Genomic DNA, 21,209 nt, shown 5'->3' with positions numbered 1-21,209 from the left:
GGTGACCGACACAGTGCAATTGGAATACCTTAGTGTCGGCCACCGGTGGCTGACACGGAGGTCATCTTGTTAAAACATTAAGCTGACATTATTTATGTCATGCAATTAAGCTTTTTATTTGATGTGGTTACTTTTTTTATGATGCTTTGAAAAAAAAAAATAACTTAAAATTTTTTTTTTTATTTTTAAAACCATTTTATCTTGCCAAGCAAACGTAATTTATTGACAGAACCAGTTGGATATTTTTCTCGACGTAATTCATAGTCCTGACGCCATAGGATGTGTTGTATGTATTTTTACATTTACAAGCAAGCTGTTTTGAAAAGTCGAAAACTTAATTTCAGGTATTGGGCCAAATAACTTTTGTTCTTAATATTTTTTTTTTTTGTTGCTATTTTTGTTTTGCTTAGTTTGTTTTTATACGAGAATGTAATAAATAGAAAAAAAAGAAAAAAAATTATTAACAATATACATCGTATTTTATTCCGAGCTCATACTCTCCATTTAAGATCCATGTTTTATACAAGTTGCGCTCCTAAAGAAAAGCTAAACTAATACAAGTTTCTTAAAAAATGACCAATAATTAACAACTTCTAATTAACAATGGGTAATGCAGAGCAAGTATTCATTTAAGAACATTTGTGGTCCATTCCTTTTTAACTGCGTAAAATGTGTAAAATGATACACGTTCTTTTATCCGCTCTATTTGCAATACTCCTTAAAAATCAATTACAAAAGCTTACTTCATTTTACTCTATTTTCTAACTCAGAACTGCATCTTTACTTAAAGGTGGTTGTAATAACATTTGTCCAATCATTAAATTAGGCGTCATTTAGGTCTGGCAGACATTTTTTAACAAGAAACTGTTTTGTTACTTAAATGATAATTGAAGATGAATTTAAAATGAAATTTTTTTTTGTGATGATAATTTTAGAGATTCCTTTAATTTAATCTTTGCTCTTTTACAAGAAAAAATAAAAAAAAAAGGATAGAAAATGGCAGCTTTAAAAAAAATGTTTCGAAGCTTCTTGCATAAAGAAGGTACCACACCTTTGCGTAAAGGAGTATGCTTTGCAGCATTTATGTTGACTGTAAGTACATTATGTTTATAGTGACATTTTTATTTTTACAGACTTAGGTCACTGATCTCTATAATAACTGGATAGCGCATCTCTAATATCAAAATTCACGCCAAAATCGCCATATTGGAAAGCCCCAGAACAATGAAATCTGATATGTGCGATAAAGCGATAAGCCGAAAAACAGAACTTAAAGCTTACGGGATTAAAGTTTTTGGGGCTTTCCAATATGGCGATTTTGGCGTCAAAAAATAAGAAGTTTTGCTCGGAGTTGCGCTATCCAGTTATTATAGAGATCAGTGACTTAGGTGCGTTCATTGCTAGAATATTATGCTAATATTTTCTTATACGGCACCATGGCCTACTGTAATTACACGGCCTGATTTGTTGCATTTTCCGGAAAAAATTAAGAGGCCAGTTTTTTTACGGCTTATTTTAAATTTTAAACTATGTATGAAAGGTTTTATTAACATCAACAACAATAACAATATATTTACCAGTGAATATTATACAAAGGTGTTGAATAAAATATAGAATTATAATATTTTAACAATTACTATATAAATATTTGTTTGCATGCATCGGTTTATGCTTTTATAGTCATTTAATATGTAATGTATTCTGAACTGATTAATATGTGAATGTATTCTGACTGATTGCCTGTTTCATTATATTCCATTAGAGAGTGGAATAATGAAATAGACACACAGACAGTCTATTATTATTACTGTATATAGTTGAACTGCTTTTTTATGCGATGTTGTTTAAGTGGAGATAATTCCAATAATAAATGTAAGTGAACTTTATATTTAAAAATAACTGTTACACTTTTTTGATTCGTTTTAGTAATAAAATGGTTAATAAATGTGTTGTTACAAACTGTAAAACTGGTTACTCTAATGGTCCAAAAAAGTCAACATTTCATTTTCTTAAAGAATCTGATTTGCGAAAACGATGGATATACTTTGTTAATAGAAAAGATTGGGTTCCATCAAAATATTCAGCTATTTGTGTTAATCATTTTGATGACAAATTTATTAATTATGGAAAAAGATGCGCCTTAAAATGGAATCTTCTTCCAGTTCCAACTATTCAAACTGATGAAATAAGTGGATCATCAACTATAAGGGTTCCAAAGTTGCCCCAAAAAAAACCAACTTTGAGATATTTAGGAAAAGATGAGTTTGAAGATTTTCAAAGTGTTGATAAAATAATTAATCTCGATTCTTTGACAGAACAACATTCTCCACCAGTCTTTACATTTAAAAAAATGCATGATAGTGTTGTTTATTATAAACTATGTTTTGATGAAAAATCAGGCATACCAATTGTTTTTGAGTCAATAACTGTAAATAAAGATCTTTATGTTTCATTGTCATATAAAGGCTATCATATTTCTTTACCTGAATGGTTTCGTAGTGGTCATAATTGCAAATTAACAAACTGTAGTATGTTAGAAAATTTTCCTGTCTATATTAGAAATAAAGCCAATGATATGAATTCAATTTTGACAGAGTTAAATGAAATTAGATACTATTCTCCTCAAGGCAGACCTCCATATTCTGCATCCATTATACGCTATGCACTAATTTTACGTCACACTTCAGCACAGTCTTATAAGTTATTGTTAGAACAACTACCTTTACCATCTTTTAGTTTACTTAGAAAAATCCAAAGTGGTGATATAAATGCGTATAAAGCTATAACAGTTTTGTTACAAAAAGATTGTGTATCAAGTGATTGTGTGCTTCTTGTGGATGAAATGTATCTGCAGAAAGCAGCCCAATATCAAAGTGGGAAATATATTGGTGAAGATTCAGAAAGTAATCTTTATAAAGGTGTTGTTGTTTTTATGATTGTAGGGCTTCAAAAAGCTATTCCTTATGTTGTGAGATCATCACCTGAAGTTTGCACAACAGGACCATGGTTGAAAAAAGAAATTGATGAGTGCATTACCTCATTGCACCAATCAGGTTTTAAAGTAAGAGCTATTGTTACAGATAATCATTCTACCAACGTTAATGCATTTTCAGAGTTACGTAAATCTTATACTGGAGATGGAAAACTATTTATTTATCATCCAGCTTATAATGGAGTTTTAAAAACATATCTATTATATGATATAATCCATTTAATAAAAAATGTTAGGAATAACTTGTTGAATGGAAAAAAATTTGTTTTTCCTTCTTTTTCGTTTGATTTCTTCAGAGACAAAGTTGAAGTTCCAGCTGGTTTTATTACTTGGGATTTATTTCATAAAGTTTATGAAAAAGACCAATTATTAAATGGAAACTTGAAAAAAGCGAGGAAAATCAATTATCAGGTCACTCATCCTGGAAACAATAAACAAGATGTTAACCTTGGATTAGCGATTCTTGATAAAACAACTACAGCTGCAATACTAAGTTATTTTCCTGAAAGAAATGATGCAGCACAATTTTTGTCATTGTTTCATAAGTTATTTATCACACTTAATTCAAAGCAGATGTTTAATACATCCAATCAGCTCGGCAATGCTGCTGTAAAAGGAGATAAAAAACCCACATTTTATAGAGAAATTGCAAATTGGATTGAAATTTGGTCAACATGTGAATATTTTACTTTAACCAAACAAACTTCTCATGCTCTTATCACAACATTACGTACATTACGTTGAATATCTGAAAATATTATCCAGAGGTTAAGCATGGGAATTTCGAAGTTCGAAATTCGATGATTTCGTAATTTCGGATGTTTCGATCTAAATTTCGGTCCGAAATGTATTCAAAATTGGATCGAAACTAATTTCGAGTCGAAATTTTTCCACAAGTTTTGGGTCGAAATAAATTTCGTATCGAAATTTATATTGAATTTCGAAAGACGAAATTTCGAATTTATCAGAAAAATAAATTTCGCGAATTTCGAAAGAACGAGACTGGCAGGTAAATCGAATTTCGCAATTTCGTGAATTTAGAAAAAAACAAAAATCGAAATTTGAAACATACCGAATTTTCGCCTAAATTTCGTCAAATTTGGAACTAATTCGCCTATTTCGTCTTATCTCGTCAATTTTGATTTTACTTTGATACTTTTTTAATAATTTTGTATCTTGTAGGGGAAAATTTTGGGTTTTAAGGGGATTTCGCGAAATTAACAAAATTAACTGAACTAACGAAATAATTTCGACCTTCCAAAATTATATCGAAATCAACGAAATTAGATCAAAATTGTCGAATTTTACTTCAATATGCTGAGTTCTTTCTAATTTCGGTGATTTCGATTTCGAATACCGTCAATCCGAAAATGTGGGTAAAGTACAATTTCGCGAATTTCGAAAAACCGAAATTTTTAAACATTACAAATTCACGAATTTCGAAATTACGAAATTAAAACTTATGTTTAATTTCGTGTCAATTTCGTTACTTTCAATGACCCGAAATTATACGAAATTATTTCGCGAAATTAAACAATCCAAAAAATCGAAATTTCATTCTCAATTTCGATCCGAAATTGAAACACGAATTTCGTTTCGTTTAATTTCGTCGATTTCGAAGGCCGAAATTCCCATGCTTACCAGAGGTGGACTTATATGTCCAAGTCAATCCTTGTCTGATTTTATTTGTCATCTTTTTAGTATTCTAGATATTATTTCTCCTATTCTAATCAAACATTGCAGTTATTCTTTATCAATTAAAAGTTTTGCAGAACAAATATTTAAGATTTATTATAGCAGTGTTGATTTTACATGCGAGAAACACACAGAATGGGGAATTAAATATGGATCTCGAATTGTCATTAATATTTTTTATAATAATTTACAAAAAGAAACTACAGGTTCTGTAAGAAAAGATCAAGTAAAAGAGTTTAAAAAAAGACAAAGAACTGATAGCTAGTGCTAATAAGATTTTTTCTCAAATCCTTAATACATATAAAATTACAAACCTTTGTTTTTATTTCCTCATAAGAGTTGTAAGAAGTCTTTGCAAAATGTAAGTTTAATTTAGTAGCATTTTGATACATAGCTATTTGAAAGCCTATTTCAGTATTTCATATGTTATCAGAATATACTGAAACAGGGAATCAGTTAGCGAAAAATATTGTATAACATAATGTAATTACATGATGATAATCTTAAGTTTTCCTCGACCATTTTAATAAAAAAAACATTAGCCGTAAAAAAACTGGCCTCTTAATTTTTTCCGGAAAATGCAACAAATCAGGCCGTATAATTACAGTAGGCCATGACGGCACTTAAATATTTAAAAATAAATTAATATTTTAAAATTTGATCCAAATGAAGTGTAATTTCAAGTGTCTAAACACATGATGTATTTTATAGTTTTCCCATGGAGCTGCAGTATCGAGTGTTTTTCCCTATCTTCCGAGACTTGTAAAGGTATAAATATTACTCATACGCATTGATATTTGTTATGGTCAGATAAGTTGTTTCCTGCGATGCAACAAGGAATTATCTTATGCCATTTATCAATGAAAGTGCGCAAATAATTGAATCCTATTTCATGCCATCCCAATTTTACAATCAACTTTTCAGATGAACAGATTTAAGTTTTATAATTGTTTTGCGAGGTTCCGACAAAGGTTTTAAACATTGTAAACTTTCTTTTTTTTTTTTTTTTTTTATATCCGTCTCAGGGATTTAAGGGACTTTTAGAATTAATGGGCTTGGTAACACGCTTTATAAAGTCAATCAACAATTTAAAGACCCGAATCTGATAATATCTAAGTCGGGTTATTAGCTTAACTTTACTTTAAGGTTCAAAAAGATGGCTTAAGTTCGACTGTCTGTAGGTCCGTTTCTTAGCATTACGAAACTCTAGGCTGCCATGAACAGCGCAAAACTTTAGTGATGGCAAAATTTAAATCGATTAGCCAAAAAAATAAGATTTTTCAAACATTTTCAACTTTGCTGTTTTTAAATCATTTTCGAATTTTTTTCTGTTTGAAAAAAAAAAAATAAATAAAATAAAATAAGCAACACTTTGTTTAAAGTGAAAAAACCATTTTCTTCTCTCTAGTAAATCAGTTGCTGTTTTTGTTAAATTACATTTTTTTTAACTTTATATTTAAAATGAAAATACTAACTTACAAATATCACAAATTGCAAATATAATTTACAAATTACAAAAATCGTTTTCTACTGGCTTTAAAATTAAGAGAAGGTATATATATATATATATATATATATATATATATATATATATATATATATATATATATATGAAGACCACACTGGAAAAACGATCAAGCTACATTTTTATTGTTTTGAGTAAATTAGAATTTAAACTTCAAAACACCATAGCTCACTTATTTGTTAGGCTAAATATCTGTGTAATTTGATCGGTTTTCTAGTTATATAGTCAATTATTATATAGTTAAACTGCAGCCGAATACAACAGGGGCAAAAACCCAAAAGCAAAAATGTAACTTGATCGTTTTTCCAGTGTGGTCTTCATATGTATTTGAATTTTAGGAGTTTGGTGCTTCTGAAGTGAAAACAGGTTAGTTTCTTAATTATAGCTACGTGATTTCATTGTCAGTGTCATTTCATTATTTCTATACTTGTCTATGTAAAATGCCAGCCAAAAGATTGATGACCATAGGAAACAAGGGAGTATAAAAGAAAAACGAATGTAATAGAAATTTTTGAAATCATAGTGATCTTTAATAAAATTAAAACTAGCTCTATAATAGCATCATTATTTCAATTTCTAAATAAGGCACGGTTACAAGTCAGCACGGAAAATTGCACCCAAATACAAATTGAGCATACTTAAAATTACTTTAGGAATGGAAAGATACCAGAATGGTAAAATGTTAGTATGGAATTAAGTCAGAACTAAATCCAGCCCTAATGGAAAAGTTTCCCCTTTGTGCAGTAAAAAGTCAGAACTGAAAGAAGTTAGGTTACAACATTATTGGATTTACTAATATAAAAACATTTACTAACGTAAAAAGTGTCAACAATAAGTGAAAGTTGCTGGCTTGTTTATATACATTTTAGATTTCAGATAGCTCACAGAAAAATGTCCGGAGTTATTAAATCCGGTAATGGGATAGACCAAATAAAATCACTGCGCTTGGAAATGATACGGTCTGGAAAAATACATCCATTGTTTCTCGAACAGTATGTGCCAGAGCACGGGTTTGTTGAAATCATATAATCTACAACAATCTGTTTCAAAAGTTTTTCCAACATTTTTCTCTTGCGTGTGCCGTTGACTGTGTTACCTCTGTCAACTTCAAAAAAATATGGTCTAACAATAAATTAGAGCGTTACCCCGCATCATACAGTGATTTTAAGCAAATGTAATGGCCTTGAGTTGGTTTGTCTTGGATTTGTAGTTCCCCAAAACCTACAAATTTATTTCCTCTTCCATTCAGCTCCAAATGAGCTTCTTCTGACAATATTTTTGAGTATGGCTATTTCAATTGTGATTTTTATTTTCATATTGACTCAGACATTTAAACAAGTGTTGCTTTTTACTTGAGTGTAAGTATAGCAAATATTTCTTAGTTTTTTACGGAGCTATTAAAAAACTTATAACCATCTGCTATATAATGGTTTCTAGACATTATAAGTACGAAAACAGCTTCTGCTAGGCTTGTGAATCTAGTATATACTTAGGCCTTTTATCTGGAAGTGTAGTTAAAAAGCAATAGGGAAAGTGTACAGCTAGCAGTCGCCAGTGTTTTGAGCGAGCTAGAAAAACCTCCTAAACGACTATTACTTTAGCATAGTCGATGTTAATGATTGTAGCAAGAAAAAACACAAAAAGTAGTTAGTCTATCCTAATACACCATCATCATTTGCACCCAGGGCCGCCGAGAGCCTTCAAGCCGCCCGGGACAAAACCTTTTTTGGCGCCCTAATAGATTTCGCTTCATATATATACTTAGCATAGAAGCCAAAAAGTACATTATGCCTTTATAGCTACTTTAACTTTATTTCATTTTTTGCTAACTAACCGCATCATAAACAATTCCTGATTTAAATAAAGTTTTCGAGCTTTTCTCGAAGCAAAATTATAAATTACTTCATCATATGACAATGATTTCGCGAGATCATTTTCAATAGACAACATCATAAGATTTGAAAGTCGCTCTTGTCGCCCATGGTAGCTCTGAAATGGCTTTTTATAATCTTAAGTTTACTAAAAGATCTTTCACCCTCTGCAACGGATATTTGGATTGTGTGAAAAATGATTAATTTCGAAAATATTCGTAAATTGCTTCGAAAATAATACATATATATATATATATATATATATGTATATATATATATATATATATATATATATATATATATATATATATATATATATATATATATATATATATATATATATATATATATATATATATATATATATATATATATATATATATATATATATATATATATAGAACAATATATTTCTACTAACTCACCTTCAAATCAGTATTTTGATTAGTAGCTTTGTAAAACGTAATTCTTGGAGCGTTTGTTTATTTTTTTCACATTCTTTTACTCTTTTGGAAGCCAATGCCCTATTTTAGGTACCAGAAAGTTTTTTACGATTCATTATTAACAGTTACTGTAAGTAACCGTACGCATCAATAAAATAATAGCGAAGTCAACTACGCAAACTCATCAAAAAATTATAAAATCAATCTCAAAAAGCTAATGTCATAAATCAATATTTCAATAGTTAACTATAAATCTTAAACATGAATTACCATAAATAAGTTGATCGTAAAGAGTTGAAAAATATTTGCTATCACTTTCTAAATTCGGAATAGAATTATTTCTGAATTGTATTCACAGTTTGTTATTGCTAATTATCAACATTTACGTTTTTTTTACTTTAGTCTGATGAATGCGAAAATCTCAAGGGACATTTTTAATTTAACAGCGTATAGAGTTCGTATTTTAAAATTTTTTTTGAGGAATTAAAAATAATGATATAACGCGAGTAATATATGCATTTCAATTATGGCATTTTAAGATTAAAAAATCTATTTTTATTTTACTTCGGCATCTGGCGCCCCATCGACATCTGCCGCCCGGGACAAACTGTCCCTTTGGCCCCCCCCCCCCTCTCGGCGGCCCTGTTTGCACCAGTGCTAGATTAAAACTGAGTGTAAGAATTTCTAAGTGTTTAACAAGACATACATTTTATGTTTAGTACTTTACCGCAGACAAATCACTCTGCTTCTGTTAGTACGATGGTGTGACTATTTCAAGCAATTCATATCTTACATCATTTTGACCAATGCAGACTATTTATTGACAGCTTTGCTTGAAGGATGTACGACTGTGCACACTTAAAATAAGATTACAAAAATGATAAGACTTTAGAATAGCTAAACTGCTATTGCTACAAGTGGGGTGTGAGTGGAGATTTCAAGATTCTAAATTTTTTTTATGATTGCAAAAAAAATTCACCAAATATCTTTGCTTTTTTCGTTTATGGGGACAGTAAAAAACCTTTGAAAGGTCTGAAAGAAAAGACTTGCAGCCAGGTGCCTACAATTTATAGAATGAAGAAAACAGGACTTGATCAAAAAGTTCCAGATCAATTCTTCCTCAGCTATCTTTCACATCGTTATGGATCATATGGGCAAAGGTAAGACTGATGATCTTGAAAAGAAATTGACAGAGAAAAAAAAAAAGCCTGGTCTACATTCAATCATATTGTTTCTGATTTTCTAGGAAACAACAAGGTTAAAAACTACCAGGAACTGGTTGATGAATTGCTTGACATTACGGAAGTTAGACCGTTGCTCTCATCTAAAAGTTCCTGTTCGTGTGCTGTGCGGTGCTGAAATGATATTCAGAATAAAAAATACTAAAAAAAAAAAAAAAAAAAAGTAAAAAAGAATAGAAAAGAGGGTTCTGTTTTTTAAATGAAACAGCTTTCAAAAAAATTTGTAACTTGTCGTTAATCTGTGTGTGTGGGCTGTGTGTGTGTGTGTGTGTGTGTGTGTGTGTGTGTGTGTGTGTGTGTGTGTGTGTGTGTGTGTGTGTGTGTGTGTGTGTGTGTGTGTGTGTGAAATTTAATTTTTGGATCAATTATATGATATTTCTCAGTGACTAATATCTTGTTTAATTGTAAGAATGCTCTCGACTCTTATGCAAAAATCATTAAAACTTACGATATTGTTCCTTAAATCTAAACAATTGATCCAATAATCAGCCCATGAATGGGCTAAAAAAATTTCAGAGCACAAAAATATCTTTAAGTCTTTTCGGTAGTAAAACAAATTTTAAAAGTGCAAATATTGCACTGGAATTCAAGCATGCACAACTCAAGTTCTAAAGTGTTTGGAGTTTTTTTTTGGAAAATATTTGTTCATTTTTCAGAATTTTTTAATATCTTTTTACAAGCCACTTACCATTATTTGGTGAAAATGTTTTTCATCAAACCAGGTTTCCAAAGGATGTTTTCCTTTCAGTTCTTTTTTTTCAGTTCTTTAACTTCTCTAGAGGTAGATTTGTATATGTTTGATCGGCTAGAAATTGGAACCTTAATTTCTTATAATAAATCAGTAATCCTTAATTCTTTACTTTTTTTTTCACTTCTATGGCACTTTTCTGATGCAACATTGTATTCTATAAAACTTTTTTGTATAAATTCATTAATATAAATTCAAAGGATTGCTCTTATATGGAAGTAGGAACACTACACCATTAACTCCAACAGACTAAATTCATATGTAGAGAAGGGGTCGATAGCAAACAAATAAAAAACACGCAACCTTCACTGCAACCATAAACCCCTGCAATAAAAAACTTGTAGTTAAAAAGAGTTTTATAAACTTTTAATAAAGATAAAACTTAACAATGTGAAACCATTTACTCTACTAACTTTCCTAAACAATGAAATTAGGAATAATAAGGTAAAAAGTAAAAATCAGAGAAGGTTTTATCAAAAGGATAAATATAAAATGATAATCACCTTTATCACAAATGTAATTTGTAATGTAAAACCTCTTTGAATAATTCAAAGAAAAACGGTGATTACTTCAGTATTACTAATCATTACAATAATATTTCACTTTTTAAGATTTGAGCAAAAAAAGAACATTTTTTTTTCATGAAAACATTGAAGTTAATTTCTTAATGTTTTAGCAACACGAGCTTGTTAAAAACCTTACCCACCCTAATATTTGTGAGTTATTTGAGCGATAAACTTTAATTGCCTTAACTTTTTTTAAATTTGGTGTTTATTTGTATTTGACTAATGTTAGTCTCACAGTTTAACTGAGTTTTGACAAATTAATAAAGGAAGGGTTGCACAAGCTTCTGGATACCTCAGGTCCTTATTTTTCATCATTAAGAAAGTGTTCCACCAGAAAAATGCAACTTTACAGCAAAACTTTTTAAATTTGCTTAAAGATTCAAATCACTATATAAAAGTTATATCAGATATAGTGTAACTGAAATGATATTTTCATTTTCACATCTGTTTGTATAAAAAGTTTAAATGTATAAAATAATTGATCTTTTTAATATAGTATATTGTAGAAAAGTTGCAACTTGGATTGGTTTAAATTTTTGTCAATAGTTAACTTTCGCAATGTTAACACAGATGCAAAAAACAAAATCTTTAGAGAATGAACGCAGATGCAAAATGATCTTATTATGCACACACCAGAATAATGTCAAGTTTATGTGTAGGATAGTTTGTCTACATTGTTGATATATAGGTTTTTGTGTTTGTTTGCTAGGGACACCACAACTACTCAAAAAAGGCTTTTTAAAGATTTAAAGAAAAAAATTTTCACCTAGGTTAACTTACCTATTGTGTTACATGTGGGAATATTTATCACAATTTTTTAAAAGGAACAATTGCTATTTAGTTTTATATTGCAGTGCACACAACACTTCTAATAAATCTGTAAAAGCTAATTTAGCGTCTGCCATTTAGGTCATTATCAATAGTTGTAACACTTGGTAACAATCAAAAAATGGTTTATTACTGACCAATTCAAGTGTCCTTAACAATAAACCAAAAGTTTAGTATTACCACTAAATCTGCTGTTGGAAAGTTCGTCTATTTGATATATTTGGTGATAGTATGACATTTGAAAATGTCTTATCTTTGTCTTGTAAAAAGTAATTTTGCCCCACAGTCTTTGTGGTTTCAAACTTTCGGCCGGCGCCTTTGATTTTTATTTAGATCTTTTATTTGATTAGCTTCATTTAATTTCTTCTTCTTTTTTTTTTTTTTTTAATATTCCTAACAGCTAATCATCCTCAGTTTTTGTTCAAAAACAAAACTTATTACTGTTTTACAGGGATGAAGACAGGAATTCTTGCATCAGCAATGTTTTTATGCATGATATTTAGCAGGTTAGACAAGTTTTGGATAAATGTTCCAAACTCTTTTAGAAATTTTGTATTTTATGAAGTGTAATGCAAGTTCCCATTTTAGTCTTGTATGGGGATATGTTTGTGACAAGTGGGGGAGAAAGTTATCAGTTTATGTATGTGGAGGTGGTCTAGCTGTTACCACAATTTTATTTGGGTTAAGTTACAACTACACTTGGGCCCTTATTTCAAGATCTTTTCAAGGCTTATTTCTAGGTATATTATGTGACAAACAAAACATATCAAAATAAGTACTGATTTTTATTTCCAGAAAATTTATTTGTTTAATGAATTATTCCTGGTTTTTTTATCTTGATTTTTTACTTATAATATTTTCTTTTGATATAAACTTTTTGTTTTGTGCATTAGTTACTCGTTGTTAACTTATTGTTTAAAATTTTTAGCAAAAATTCTGATGAAAAAAAAAACAAAATCTTTTAAATTTTCTAGGTTTAATCATAATAACAAAAGCAATCATCACAGATATCTCTGATGATACCAATCTTGGGACTGGGATGTCTCTAATAATGGCATCAATCAACCTAGGTTTAATTCTTGGTCCTAGCATGGCAGGTAATTTTTAATAAAACCTATGGATTTAACATGCACTTAAAATTTTCTTGTATGGGTTTATGCTAATCAACTTATGTGAAAATCCTTGAAATAAATAATTTGAAAAGCTATTTCTTCAAATTTGTTCGTCAAGTTATTTACTTTTGTAGTGTAAAATGTTATTTTCCAAAAACCCATAAAGCAAATTGTTAATTTTTTTTCCCAGAGACTGTGAAAGAGTTCTTTAAAAATATGAAACCTTCTTTAAAAATTTCAACTTTTTTTTTAGGGTTTTTAGTATTTCCTACTGAGAAATACCCAAATGTGTTTAGTAAAGGTATTAGTTTTTTTGTCTACAGAGTGATTTCTGTTTTCATTATCATTATATATATATATATTTTTATTAGTAAATAAGTAATGATAAAATAGGGTCTTAATTATTGAATTTATTTTTCTTGTTTACCTGAAACTTAACAAAAGCATGTAAAGTTCTAAAAAGAAGTGTTTAAATTTGTTACAAAACCTTGTCTACTGTCAATGAGCTAAATCTTTGTAATCTAAATGATACTCTATAATGGTATTAGACAATCTTAATGTGAGATAATCTTATTGTGGGATTAACATTTAATTTCATTTTTCAATCTTTTTATAAAGTTTAAAATTTTTATTTATCATAAGTCGTTCTTTAGTTAGTAATAAACATTTTACTTTTTCAAATATTAAAAATTGTTTTTTACTTTTTTGTTTTTTTCCTCTTGTTCTTTTTAGATTCATTTTTTGGAAAACTAAAGATATTTTTTCCCAACTTAATTCTTGCAAGTTGGGTTTTTATTTCAATCTTGATTTCAGCATTTTTTGTACCAATCAATACACAGTAAATAATTTAGTTTCTAAAAGTTCTTTGTTTTATTTTTTTTTTCTTTTATTTCTTTTTTTATTTATTTCTTCTGTTAATTGTTAATAGGAAAGCCACTGGAGATAAAAAAGTTATTGTGGAAGGTCCAAAAGAAGAATCTTCAAATTTGAATAAAGATCCAGATGTATATTTTAGCTATTCTATGATGTCCACGGCACAGCCTAATTGCACCATTCAGTTTTCAGAAACGTCCCAACTGTTGACATCTCGTTCACCAAAACGTTTCATCTTCCAACTTAAAAATACTGCTTTAGGTAAGCTTATGAGGTGAGCTTTTAATTTCTTGTATCCTTTATCTTTTAGAAAAATATCCTAAGCATTTATATTTATCACATCGAGTATCCTTTGGATGTACATTAAACACACTATTTGAATGAATATGCACAAAAATATTAGTTTAGTGAAAGACAATTATTAAACAAATTTACTTAAACATCTGTTTCTTCTATTTAATAAAACTTCTATTTAATAAAAGAATAATTTAACTTTGAAAGAATAATTGCAACTTCTATTTAAGTATGTAACAGAGTGATATGTATTTTTTAATGTTCATGCATCTGCAAAACAAAAATGGTTGTTTTCTATCAAGGAGTCTTGAACCACCACTCAAGTATAAAAAATTGTGTACATTTACAGGAATTTTATTTTGTTTTTCAAACCTTTTGTAATTAGTTTTATTCTGTCTTCAAGGTATCAAGAGTTTTTACTGGTATTAATTGTCTATTGTTTGCAAGCAACGGCCATCATTGGGTATGAAGAGTTATTACCTGTGCATGCTGCAACTGATCGTCACTATTGTAAATGCTTTTGTAGATGCACAATTTCTTCTATTTAAAAAGCTTCTTACTTAAAATTCACTAAAGCAAACTGTTTGTATTTCATAAAATCTCTAAAAATATTTTGCTGACTGAAACAACTAAGAGCTATTTAGTTGTCTTGCAGCGGCCTTTAGAAAGCAATTTAAAAACAGGCTTTTTTGTTTTTTAAATTTATTTGATTTGAAGTTAATTATTTTATATTGATCTAGCTGGATATGGAATGTCAGAATCAGAAATTGGACTCCTGTACCTCATTGTTTCATCTATTGTATTCGTGATCCAACTTACAGTTATCAGTAATGTAAGAATCTTAAACGTTAAAACATTCAAGCCTAAAAAATACAAATCAAGTTTTCTGCTGTTGTTTATTTATATTAGTGTCTTTTATGAATAACCATTTGAAAATATTAGATAGAAATTTCAAAATGAAGCTGTTAATGAAATTTTTATGAAAAAGTAAAACAATTTATGAATTTTTGATTTGATTGGTTGTATCAGAATCTTAGGGGTTATTTTAGTTGCCTCGGTTGATGGAGAAAGTAATTTAAATCTAATTAAAAAATCCTTAATTTTATTAATAAAATCAAAGTACAGTGATATACTTTGCTTTAGATCATGAATAGAATTGGTGCAAAAAAGGTACAGTGTGGCCATTGACATTTTCATCTAAATACCAGCGTTTGTTTTGCTGTTCTTTTTTTTGCATGCTTGTTTTTGAACTTTTCAAGTTTTTTTATAGGAGATTTTGTTTTATAAATTCAGGTTTTTCAAATACATTTTTTAGATGTTTTCTGCTTCAACTTTAGCCATAGGGTTATTTATTGCATTGATTCCAACAGTTGGATTGATTAAATATAAGTAAGTAGACAATATGGTTCTGAAAATGGTTCTAGAAAAAGCAAGAATTGAACCTAGTACAGTATGCATCCTTAGTTTGGCAAATGGCAGGTTGTAAAAATAAGTAAGTTAGAAAATTTTTTTAGTATGATAATTTATTTCATATCTTCCATGAAATTCAAATAAATTACTCAAAGTGTGAACCATTAGCCTTGAGCACAGACTTAATTCTGGGCCTGTTTTCATATGCCTTAGGCATAGCATTCGACTGCTTGATGTCAGGCTTTTTGAGCTTCTGTTTTATCCTGAACTTGAACCTAATGGACTCGGGAATATCTTCTGGCTTTAAGATACTAAAGTCCTGATATTTGATACAGAATCCACCGTAAAAGGTTTTTCATCTGAGATTGGAATTATTGGTTGAGCTTTCTTATGAATGGACAAATATTTCTTACTTTTTTCAACTCGTTTGGCCTAGACTTCTTCAATAACGAGGTACCTTTTGGATCTAGCTTTAGACTTGGCCTTTAGGTCATTATTAATAACATTTCTGATTGTGTGTTCACTTACAGAGAGTTACTTGGCTATGGATCAGACTGGATTGCACTGAATTCTGCCTACTCTAATAAGCCTTGAAGTCCTCACAGTCTTTGTCTTACCAATTTTTGGTTTCCCCTCTATGCAACCAAACAATTTAAATTGACTTAAAATATCATACACAGTTCTTTTTCCATTCCAGGTCATATAATATCCTTGGGCCAAAAGACCAAAAAGATGAAAGTCAATGATGATCTAATTTTTGATAGTCACCATAAAAAAATCAAATTTTTCATTTTATTACTTGTTTATATACAAAACAAAGGTTCTAAAACCATAAATCAAAACATTGATTCCATAGAAATAATATTTTTTACAAGGGCGCCAAACTTAGTGCAGATTTTAAGGGGGCATACTGTAACAGGAATTTAATTCTGGTTTATGTTTATAGCTGAATCATATGAGCATAAAAACAGAAATATGATAATAATATTATAACACTGTGTCGAAAAATATTTAGCAATTATAATATGAAACATTTTTTCCTTATAGACTCTTATGAACATCATTTCAGTTAAGATCACAAACAATTTAGAATACAGCATATATTATAATACCTATTTGTTGTTTTTTCAGTTGCTTCCCTTACTGTAGTTGTAGTATTTTGCTATGATCACTGAAAGAATTGAAGAATTGATTTTCTAGCTTTATTTTTTTTTTTAGAATAGGTTTCTGGATAATGGTTTGCTTCAATCAGGTACTTATTCGTCTCATGATGGCTTCAGGATTTCTGGCAATAAATGTTATTTTAAACAACTGTGTAGATTCATCTTTACTTGGCACAGCAAATGGTTTAGCTATGTCAATAACGGCTCTAGGAAGGTATAACGTCTTATTTTTACTCTTTGATCCTTTGAGTTGTTAAAATATTTATAACTATTAAATTAACGAGGATAAAAGTGAGATGAGGACATTTATAGCAATAAAATGACAAAAAAACACCCATTTTTGGAGGAGAAAATGAGATGAGAATTTGATAATAATTCATCACTACAGCTTAGCATCTTTTCTCAGTAGATGTCTCTAACTTTTGAAATGGGAAATAATCACATAATCAAATTCAAAGGATTAGATGAACGTTTCACCACTCCGTTAATATTTCAAATTTTCCGAATTCTCTATGGCGTAATTTCTTAAACAATTCTTGCGACTTTACTACAATGAACTATGCAATAAGCTATTGCTTCAATATGAGATGAGGATTTGATAATAATTACCATACAGATTTTTTGAAAATGATTTTTTTTTAAAGACTTGCTTTTAAGGACTAGAGTTGCAAATTTTGGTCTCAAGAAAGAAACAGTGAGTCTAACAGAATCTCAACAAGTTAGAGGATCGGAAGGGAGACAGGTTAATTTGCCCGCTTTGCCTTATGCGTTATAACTTTCTAAAATTTTTAGGTCTGTTGGACCAACAGTGTTTGGCAGTGCTTACTCCTGGTCATTAGGAAACGTTGAGAATACCTTAAAAGGTAGAAAAGGTCTTGGGTTTCCGTTTAACGAATACTTTGCGTTCCTAGTGATTGGTTTTTCTATGGTTTTTGTATTTTTACTCGGAACTCGTATTCCTGAAAGTTTCAACAAGAAGAAAATCTATCCAGAAGATATACCTGTAATTGTTAAAGCAAGTTACTTTAAACTTGAAAACTCTCTTTAAAAAGAAGTTGATCTTATTCGAAATTTAAAATTACGTTTAACTTGAAATTTGGAGTTTTTATTATCGTTTTTGCGAGTATGGTATAAGTCGTCACGTGCTTGATTATTTTTAAATATTATCACTTGACTGTATATATATATATATATATATATATATATATATATATATATATATATATATATATATATATATATATACATACATACTTATATATCGTTTGATGTAGTGTTGTATTAAAATAATAGAAAGCTCTTGTTTATTAAAAAGTGCTCGATGTTTAGGAAATTTATTTTGATTATATATAAATTTCAAAACAGAGCGATTTATAATTATAATTAAAAACGATATAGAAAAAACGTTTATTATGGAACTTAAAGTTTCATGCCTAACGGCAATCATCAGCCATATATTACAAAATTAAAAATTAAACGTTAAAATTACATTTATAATTGCGGTGAGTTCTAATGACTCCATGGAAACAAAATTTTAAAAGTATAACGTGACGTAAACGTAAAGTAAACCCACCAGGATCAATCTTCGGTATCAAATGAGAAAATAAGGAACTTATTCTTGTGCCTGCACTTCCAGACCATTTCACTCCTTTATTAATCTCCTTTGTACATCAAAATTTGAAACTTCTCGTTCAAACAAAGGTTACAAGCTCTTGATGCTGGGTTGTATGGTTTGCATTTTTTAATAATTTTCCATCTGACAAAAGATGTGAAGTTTTTTTCTTTTAATTTCCATATCTCCTTTGATAGCTCTGTATCGTTCTTGTACCTAACTGCATTAAAGGATTTTAAGTGGTTAGCATACCGAGCTTTTCATTTCAGTGCAAATGTTGTTACAAAAATAGGTAAATGTTTTTTGAACCTCACCGACCTCCACTTCCCAGTTAAACACAGGCTTTGTAAAATATTTAACAGCAAAAAAATTTTATACATTTTAACTATTTGCTGTGCCAAGTAAAGATGAATCTACACAGTTGTTTAAAATAACATTTATTGCCAGAAATCCTGAAGCCATCATGAGACGAATAAGTACCTGATTGAAGCAAACCATTATCCAGAAACCTATTCTAAAAAAAATGGAAATGGTATTCTTATTATAACAGTGGTTTGTAAGGTATTTGAAATATACATAAATTCAAGTAATGCTTACTATAAAAATTTTAGATGTTGACATTAAACTTGGTTCATTTACACAGGTGTTACACTTTTTATGGCGTTGTCAATTTCGTTTTTCTCCAAGATTTTATTCAAACAATTTTTAATCTTCCTGCTTGATTTCTGATGAAAATACGTTGTTTAAACACGACAATGGGAAAAACGGGTTAATTTGGCGTTACAGAAAATCATTTAGGTATAAAACAGCTACTAGAAAAACTGATGGCAACATAATGATATATATAATAATAGCACAATAATGTATGTATATTTTTATTTGTAAAATCTGGAATAATATTCATTAAAACAGCAGCAATATGTAAAGCAAAACGTCATTAAAAAGCTAACAGTTTTTTGCTTGTTCAATGAAAAATCGTAATAATCAAGGCAAAACTATAAAATTAAAACCAACCTAGCTAAAATAAGTATTCCTGCGGTTTAGCATTTTCAAGGTCTGACCTTGATGCATCGGTTCGTGCAGGACTTTATGTCCTTTTACAATTTTGACGTTGCGTTAGTAAAAACCTGGACCATTGTTTTAATAAAATAAAGTGTAGCTACAAAATAGAAGGAATAATTAGAAAAATCAAATACTGAGGCATAAACTTGAGCGCTTTCCATCGGTTTAAAAATGAAAATGGAAACAACCTTAGTTTCAGATGATTTTTCATAATCTGCAATAAATAGGAATGGGAGAGGGATAAGCAACTGAATTAGAACTTAAAAAGTGAAATGTATTTAAGTATGCATAGTAAGAACATACAGTTTCCACAAAATGTTTCATTTATATATTTTCTCGTAAAAACAAGCTTTTCACCTTTTGTTGCTTAATTCATTTTTCTAGCCTCGATATGAACAAAGTCTATCAAATCCAGCTTAAACTTTGTAAACCTGAAACTTTTTACCGTTTTAATGGATGCTGGATATTACAACAAAAGCTCTTGTTTGAGTTATAACTAAAATGCAGAAGTTGTATATTTATCATAATAAAGTCCTATTCGTATAATCATACATAATCATTTGCCACATTTCATTCTTTATATTAACTTCTTTTGTCCTGAACATAGAAAATATAGATAAAAAAAACTAAAGTTAAAGTATATCAATAAATGAAGTTATTTGGAAGGTAATGAAGAAATTAGGAAGCTAGAAAGTAATGAAGAAATTTGGAAGCTAGAAGGTATTGAAGAAATTTGGAAGCTAGAAGGTAATGAAGAATGTTTAGTTTTTTGACAGCTTTAGTGACAAATGCTTCAGCCAGAGACGATATGAAAATCAGGAAATTTCATGTCACCTCGATAATTTAGCTACGATCTAAACAACGTCTTACCATTGCATATCTGAGCAATTTCATGTACCATTTCATCAATGAGCGATTTTATCTAATTGGAAACATACGGAACTTTGACAATTAAACAATAATTAAAAAAAAATAAAAAAACAAAAACATATTTACGAAAGACATTCGTTTTTTCATTTAAAAGCACATTTAGATAACAAAATTAAATCTTCAGTCGAAAATTGCGAGAAAGGAGATTAAAAGGAACTATTCTCTATTTAGACATTGCAAAAAGAATTTACTTGGCAGTTTCAGTTGCAAATCGATCACCTTAAAGATTATTTTCAAAACTATCAAAATTTAAACAGAACTTTAGATCGTCCAAGATATTTTTTTTAGATGTATCCTATTTTTGCATTACTAGCTGTACATAGGAAAAAGTAGGCTGTTTTGTCTCCTTTTTAGTTGTTGAAAAATATTTTTTTGTTTTTATTAAGTTTTTTTTGCTAATAAAAATATGCTATAATCGTTTTAATTTTAATTATATTACTTAATCGCAAAAAAAATTAGCCTAGGTTGCCAACATAATCTTGATAAAGTCTTTGTTTGGCAAAAACTCAATCTGTATACAAGTTAAATATTTTTATTTACTTAAGTCTTCAATAACTCTGGTCCGTTTATCGCTGCGTAAATTTTTTATGGTAAGTTTGTTAAATTTTATGCTTTCGCGCTAGAGGGGGTGGCGATGATTTTAATACCAAAGGAAAAAAATGTCAAATATTTAATTGCACGAAGATTTAAAATATTTAATGAAGAATTTGTATTCTTACAAAGCAAAATAATTTAACAATTAATTCTCTTAAAATGTCGCGAAAATCTCATCTATTTGAAGCGTTATGCACTTCTTTTTTCATATTTTAAAAAAGAAAAATTGTCTGTAACAACAAATGAGAGA

The 21,209-nt window shown here is 29.3% G+C and overlaps 2 protein-coding genes across 15 annotated transcripts; both read left to right on the top strand.

The window, feature by feature from the left end:
- The first annotated feature begins 967 nt into the window (after positions 1–967).
- LOC145192060 (uncharacterized) lies at positions 968–17,856 on the top strand. Of its 13 annotated transcripts, XM_090096035.1 has the most exons (15): positions 968–1,092; positions 5,399–5,455; positions 6,551–6,578; positions 12,361–12,415; positions 12,498–12,649; positions 12,884–13,006; positions 13,275–13,322; positions 13,754–13,859; positions 13,950–14,168; positions 14,592–14,698; positions 14,929–15,020; positions 15,332–15,358; positions 15,504–15,577; positions 16,817–16,975; positions 17,554–17,856. In XM_090096035.1, the coding sequence occupies exons 1-15, from the start codon at positions 997–999 to the stop codon at positions 17,807–17,809; spliced, it is 1,599 nt and encodes a 532-aa protein (XP_089952161.1). In that variant the 5' UTR covers positions 968–996; the 3' UTR covers positions 17,810–17,856. The 13 variants fall into 13 exon arrangements, 9 of the variants coding, with proteins under 9 accessions (XP_089952161.1, XP_089952165.1, XP_089952168.1 ...); XM_090096039.1 differs by lacking the exon at positions 6,551–6,578; XM_090096042.1 differs by lacking the exon at positions 14,592–14,698 and having other exon boundaries at positions 13,950–14,155.
- Positions 1,661–4,046, top strand: LOC149894747 (uncharacterized). Of its 2 annotated transcripts, XM_090098698.1 has the most exons (2): positions 1,928–3,061; positions 3,291–3,469. In XM_090098698.1, the coding sequence occupies exons 1-2, from the start codon at positions 1,934–1,936 to the stop codon at positions 3,363–3,365; spliced, it is 1,203 nt and encodes a 400-aa protein (XP_089954824.1). In that variant the 5' UTR covers positions 1,928–1,933; the 3' UTR covers positions 3,366–3,469. The 2 variants fall into 2 exon arrangements, with proteins under 2 accessions (XP_089954820.1, XP_089954824.1); XM_090098694.1 differs by having other exon boundaries at positions 1,661–4,046.
- Positions 17,857–21,209: the final 3,353 nt, after the last annotated feature.

The sequence above is a fragment of the Hydra viridissima genome, unplaced genomic scaffold (genome assembly GCF_058129835.1).
Source record: "Hydra viridissima isolate aposymbiotic clone 2 unplaced genomic scaffold, HvirCarnegie_v1 scaffold_1, whole genome shotgun sequence".
Lineage (NCBI taxonomy): Eukaryota > Metazoa > Cnidaria > Hydrozoa > Anthoathecata > Hydridae > Hydra > Hydra viridissima.
The sequence above is the reverse complement of the archived record's forward strand: the minus strand, read 5'-3'. Positions and strand labels throughout refer to the sequence as shown.

Bases quoted from the DNA above. Each gene is read 5' to 3' on its own strand.
- LOC145192060 (XM_090096035.1), top strand. From the start codon at position 997: ATGGCAGCTTTAAAAAAAATGTTTCGAAGCTTCTTGCATAAAGAAGGT. The intron at 12,650-12,883 runs GTATATTATGTG...TAAATTTTCTAG, and splicing joins TTTTCAAGGCTTATTTCTAG to GTTTAATCATAATAACAAAA. The intron at 15,578-16,816 runs GTAAGTAGACAA...TTTTTTTTTTAG, and splicing joins GTTGGATTGATTAAATATAA to AATAGGTTTCTGGATAATGG.
- LOC149894747 (XM_090098694.1), top strand. From the start codon at position 1,934: ATGGTTAATAAATGTGTTGTTACAAACTGTAAAACTGGTTACTCTAAT.